Source organism: Bidens hawaiensis, unplaced genomic scaffold (genome assembly GCF_021521415.1).
Source record: "Bidens hawaiensis isolate Kalapana, Puna unplaced genomic scaffold, B.hawaiensis_p1.1 tig00003244_1, whole genome shotgun sequence".
NCBI classification, from domain to species: Eukaryota; Viridiplantae; Streptophyta; class Magnoliopsida; order Asterales; family Asteraceae; genus Bidens; species Bidens hawaiensis.
The window spans coordinates 1,663,289-1,669,263 of NW_027491178.1; the positions used below are offsets into that span (position 1 = coordinate 1,663,289).

The 5,975-nt window shown below is 39.6% G+C and overlaps 1 protein-coding gene across 1 annotated transcript; it reads right to left on the reverse strand.

The window, feature by feature from the left end:
* Positions 1–2,560: 2,560 nt before the first annotated feature.
* Positions 2,561–5,185, reverse strand: LOC143622823 (putative FCP1 homology domain-containing protein C1271.03c). Its single transcript, XM_077093864.1, has 6 exons — positions 4,772–5,185; positions 4,602–4,683; positions 3,940–4,006; positions 3,672–3,854; positions 2,985–3,045; positions 2,561–2,898 (listed from the first exon to the last, which is right to left on the reverse strand). The coding sequence occupies exons 1-6, from the start codon at positions 5,070–5,072 to the stop codon at positions 2,711–2,713; spliced, it is 882 nt and encodes a 293-aa protein (XP_076949979.1). The 5' UTR covers positions 5,073–5,185; the 3' UTR covers positions 2,561–2,710.
* Positions 5,186–5,975: the final 790 nt, after the last annotated feature.

A 5,975-nucleotide genomic window follows, 5' to 3' on the forward strand; every position in this document is an offset into this window, starting at 1 on the left:
CTTGCCCAACCCACTTGGCATCTTGGTTTTGTGTTGAATGGGAGCCTTCGCGATGCGCTCAGTGAATTTTGAATGCTTCACCAAGATGGCTGGCCTGTACGGTGTGGTTACGTCCACTTGCCCTCTCGCTGGTGGGCTGTACGGTGTGTACAGATCCAGATCGGCTTTGGCTCCAGGCGCCATGTTCATGTGTACGCGGAGCTGTGAGCCTCCTGCATGAGTATCTCGCGTCTTCCTCATGCTGTGCACTTCTTCATCACTAAAATCAGCGTGTTCAGTGTGAACAGAGTGACCATCTTCCGGCGCGCGCGCCCCTTTTGTTGTTCCTTGAATGGTTTGCTTATCAAACGCGAGCCTTTGTGTTAGGTCGGCTAACTTTTTGTGTTTGACCAGCTCATTGTATTTGTTCATTAAACGCCGTTGTTCGTTTATGAGCCATTCTTTAGGGTCATTTGTTTCATCTTCTGGACCCATTGGTCCTTTTTGTTTCGCGCCGGTCAAATTTTGGAACGTGAGATCGTCTGGAGGAGTTTCAGTCTGGCTATGAGGAGTTGTGATGAAGGGATGGTTACTGGTGGTGCGCGCAGAATCACGCGGCACCCTCAGAAACTGCTGTCCCTCATTAACATCCTCACGCTCAATATCCTCCAGAACTTGATCGCTGTTTCGAACACCAGAAACCATGGTGAAATTTTTCAGAGAGAACTGATGAGATTTTGTTGCCGTTGTAACAGGTGATGGCGCCAATGAAGAAACGTGGATCGGCTCACTGGTAGACGATCAACTTTCCTCGGGTATGAGTATGCTATTTCACCGATGGTTCTCCGGAGTATGAGTTCTTCCACCTACAAAACGAGCAGCACCGTGAACTTACCCCTCAGAAAGGGACAGAGGGGTCCTCTTTGGGGTAACCCTCCGGTGTGAGAATAAGAGATTGTAGGAGAAGATAATAATCTGAGAGTGAGTAAGGAATTGGAATGTATTTTCTTGCTTACCTCCCCTTGTGGAGGTGGTGTGGTATTTGTAGTGTTAGGGTTTCCAATGATTGGGCTCAGATCCCATTAGGGCCTTTTTGGCCTCCTCCTATTGCTTTGCGCCACGTGTCCTTAGGACGCCTGGTGCTTTTTCATTGATTATTCTCTGACCCAGGCATTTTACCTGACCCATGTGCAATCACGTGGTAGCACATGGGTTTTGCTGAGTTGTCCACCTTTCATTGGCAGCTGTCAACATCAGCATATTCTTATTCCTTAAAGGATACATTCTGGAAGGTTTGCTGACGAGCACAATCAAGGTTGTCCTTATCCTGATTTGGATAAGGACGAGGTTGATTATGTGCACGTGTGATATGCGCCTATCCTGAGGATGCGCGAAGTCTTCTCTTTATTCTCACGCGCAGATGTTTCATTCGCAGATGTGATATGCGCAAGCATATGTAATATACGCCACGCGCAGATGTGATATGCGCAAGCATATGTGATATGCGCAAGCATATGTAATATGCGCCACGCGCAGATGTGATATGCGTGAGCATATATGGTTCGCGAGCATGTGATACGCGTGAGCATATGTGATGCGTGAGCATATATGATATGCGCCGTGCGCATAGGTTTTGGCTTTGTGCCTTCATGATATCTTGATTTCAAGCCTCTTGTCTATATCTTGTGGGTTGACCCGCCCCTCTCGATGTTAAGGCGGGTACATACCTCTTCACTTGTACATATTTATGGTTATAAAATAACATTTTTACCCTTTTACTTAACCCCAAAAAGAAACAAACAAACAAAAAACAACCCCTCTTTATTCATCACCTTCACTCAAAAGGTTATGATTATAATCTCACTCGAAACAATAATTAAAAATAGATGAAAAATATTTAGCTATACCAAAAATAAAGATAAACCAGAAGGACAACGCTTGTAACTTATTCTTTTTTATATCTTTAAAACATTTTTAATATCAAATTTATTTATTAAAAAACATATTTCAAATATACTTTTGTCACCCGCTAGTAGACGTGCACAAAATAACCGGTTCCGGAACCGAACCGGTGGAACCGACCCGGTGGAACCGACCCGGAACCGGTTCTAACCCATACCCGGAACCGGTTCCTGACCGGGTATAGGATTTCTCCTCGGAGCCGGTTCCGGAACCGGAACCGACCCGGAACCGGTGGAAAAAACCCGGAGGAACCGGTCAAAAACCCGAAAAAAACCCGGAGGAACCGGTCAAAACCCGACCCGGAACTGGTCAAAACCCGGTCAAATACCCGACTATACCCGGAACCAGTTCCGGAACCGAACCGGGTTTGACTTTTGTTGACCATACCCGGAACCGGTTCCTACCCGGTTCCGGGTTTTTTAAATACCCGATTTGTGCACCTCTACCCGCTAGCATTTTCCTTTTTAGTAGCAGAGGGAGTAACACGGCGATCGACTATCTCTTGATGAGGTGAGGAAATCGGCATTGGTGGAAGGACTCAAAGGTGGTCGAGTTCGATAAGTGAAGCTTGGGCTCGATTTAAGCTTTTAGCAAGCCAATCTCAAGTGGCTGAGCCCTCGTTTACCATTCAAGGTTAATCATATACATATATTTAAAAATAATAAAAACAAAAAAGACTCTACATCATTCACTATATATGGTTTCCTGTACTGGCCCATCTCTGAATCATAAAACCAAAATGTAAACAAATTCTCCGGGTTTGGATGAATCAGATTAGTTTAACGTCGTCGCCATTTCTTTTCTTGTTAAAAGAACAAATGACCTTACAATAATAGTCCCACTCCGGATGAGAAGGCGTAATCTCAGGATCCCCGATCGGGTGACTTTCCACATAGCTTTGCACGTCTTCAGCTTTGGCAAGACCGTTCAAGAACACTCTTAATTTACCTTTCGGGCCTGTTAAAAACATTCCCCGACAGTTCACATCATTAACACAGGTTAATATTAAAAAAACATGCTGCTATACAAATTTATACAATTACCTAGAAAATCATCTTTCGTGTTATTAGGATCATAATTCGTAGGAAAGATTGCTGTGTTTGGCTGCAACAAACAAAACACAGTCAGACATATGATTTAATGTAAATAATTTATATTTTTATTAGAAGTGTTAATTTTGACTCGTGTACATTTGAAGCTTATGTTGGTCAAAACAGGCCGAAATAGCCCAATGTTATCTTAATGCATACAATCTAAACCATTTTAGTCATAAACTTTGATAATTATATTGCAGCTATAAACGAATGAACACAAACTATAAAATTTGTTCATTTAGTAAAACAAATGAACATGTCTTGTTCGTTCATCTATGTTCATGAATGTTCGTTTATTTAGATTCGCTTTTGTTTTGTTAGTTTACAACTTTACATTTGTTTTCGTTAATATATTCATTTGAATTGTTTGGCCCATTACTGCTTCGTTTAGTTAATAACTTGATAGGCTAACACACTGTTTTTCACACAACTTTTAACTGGTTTTAGCTTAGTTATGTTCATTTGCGTTCGTGAATTGTTCGCTCATCGCTTATACTATCAACGAACGAACATAAATGAACATGAACGTGTTAATTTTCTTAACGAATGGAAAACGAACAGAAAAACCTCGTTTGCTAAATTGTTCGCGTTCGGTTAACTACTCTTGTAAGCGAAAGCAGATAATATAATTCATACAGGATTTAGGAGGGCCTTCGCAGGATCGGTGATCAACAACGTGTTAGAAGCCGAGTATTCTCCATCAGACCACGGAAGATTCGGGTACTTTTTATCCCATAAATGATTAAGTTCTTTGAAGAACAGTGGCTTATCTTGGTTTTCTAGACACATGAAACCTGAATTTGTGCAGTGTTCTTGATCCTAACAAGTGTAAACATACTTCAGACAAAGATATATAGGAACCATATAATATACATATGCTATAAATATTAAAGATTAAACTCACCCAAGTGAACAATAACTTGTTTTTCAGATCGCCCATAACATTGGTTAGATTTCCTTGCAAGTTAAATCTGACAGAAAATGAATTCAGTAAATATATTTTAATCAAACTAAATACAGGACATGCTATAGGAACATCACAAACACACTATCCACACACCACTTACATGTTATACGGTTTTCCACATATCACAAGCCCGGTTTAAAGTAGGGATGTGTTTTCTAACAGTACCCGAATACTCAAATACTGAACCCGAATTAAAGAATACCCAAAAATCCTAAACTCGAATAAGCTGAACCCGAACAACACGAAACCCGAAAACAACCCGAACATTTTATTGTGTTTTCTTTATAGATATGTTTTGGTTTGGAGTCTTGGTACTTGAAATTTTATGTTTTATAGTTAGTTTTGGGACTTTTGATCATTAGCATATGCTGTTTGAATTTTTATCATGATCATATTTTGTAAATAAAAAAATTATATTTTTTGACATTTAAACCCGAAAACTGAACAATTCGTTTATCGGGTCACTTTTTCCTGGCAAAAACCCGAATCCCGAAGAACACCCCTAATTTAAAGTGGCCTGGAAAAACTATACTGCTCGTATAAATAAATAAATACTGTATCAGATAATTAATAATAATAATAATAATAATAATACTAACTCCTTAGCAGAAGACCATAATCCAACATGAAATCTTTGGAAGCAAAACTTCAAAAAGTCAAGACAGTAAGGCCTCTTGTAAACTGTCACACCACAACCAGATACTAATTATTTATCAATAAACTAAACTGCAATACATCTAATAATATGTTAATATTTAAGTTAACTGACCAAGAAAGTTGCCGTAGGAGAAATCAGGACGGCGGTTTCTGGGAATGGTTTCGGGTCGGCTACAGTGTGCTCGGTGAACAAGGATTCCTCGGAGTGGAATCACCAGCAGTTTCTTCTTGGGTCCAAGGTTAAGTCGATCTAACGAAATGACTACTGTTTGTGTTTGGTGTTTTTGTTGTTGTTGGCTGCTGGAAGAAGCTATAGGTACCGGGTTTTTGGTTACGGGTTTTGGTTTTGGATTGTGTTGTTTAGTGGTGGGCTGTTGATCTGGTTTTTTGATCTTCCAAACTTTAGTTGCCATTGATTTAGGGCTAAAGGTTTGTGTGATCGGGTTTGTAACAGTGGTGACTGGTAACCCACTTTTGAGAGAAAGCAATGGGCACCACTGTTTTGAGAGTTTTGATTCGTCCGTGTTTCAAGTTGGATATAAAATATTATAGACACGCTTCGGTGTGCGCCAGGTTCGGTTATTAGCATTAACCCAACCTAACTGATCGGTTATCGATTCGGTTCGGTTAATAACCAGTATCAAATTTGGGCTAAAATTTTGCTTAAAAATACATGAAATGAATGTTTAAATACATGAAATGAATTCATAACTACATGAAATAAAGGTTTAAACATATGAAATTGAGATATTAATGCATGTTTTGGAGATATAAATACATAAAAATGATAGTATTGAACTATTAATGCATATAATACATGAAATTGAAGGAAAAATGCTTGAAAATATTAAAAAAAGAAGAGTTCGGTTCAGTTCGGTTAATTTCGGTTTTCGGTTATATCGGTTCGGTTTCGTCGGTTTTCGATTCGGTTTCGGTTAACGATTCGGTTATTGCTCACCCCTACTTCGAACTTTTTGGAGCACCCAACACAACATACTTGTTTCTGAGTGTGTCCGTGTTAGGCTATGTGCAGTGAAGGACTATATTGATAGGCGGTTTTTAATATTTGGCGTCACGTCAATATGAAGACGATTTTCATTTTAGGGTGTAGTGGTTTGTAACCCAATATTGCCTCCACATCATATATTAATTACACACTAATATAATATTATGATATGATGATCTATAAAGGTCCAGTGCTCAGTGATGTGGATGCTTGTTCGTCCTCTTTTTTTACACGTGCCATAAGTCCAATGTCCATTACAAAACCTTTTAATCTTTTTGTATGTCCCTTTGTCTTTTGATTCGAATAGATG

What these genes read in the sequence shown, in the direction of transcription:
- LOC143622823 (XM_077093864.1), bottom strand. Translation starts at nt 5,072, where the DNA reads ATGGCAACTAAAGTTTGGAAGATCAAAAAACCAGATCAACAGCCCACC. An exon ending in TTATGGTCTTCTGCTAAGGA is followed by an intron (nt 4,007 to 4,601) that starts GTTAGTATTATT and finishes ATTTTCTGTCAG; the next exon opens with ATTTAACTTGCAAGGAAATC. An exon ending in CGAAGGCCCTCCTAAATCCT is followed by an intron (nt 3,046 to 3,671) that starts GTATGAATTATA and finishes TGTTTGTTGCAG; the next exon opens with CCAAACACAGCAATCTTTCC.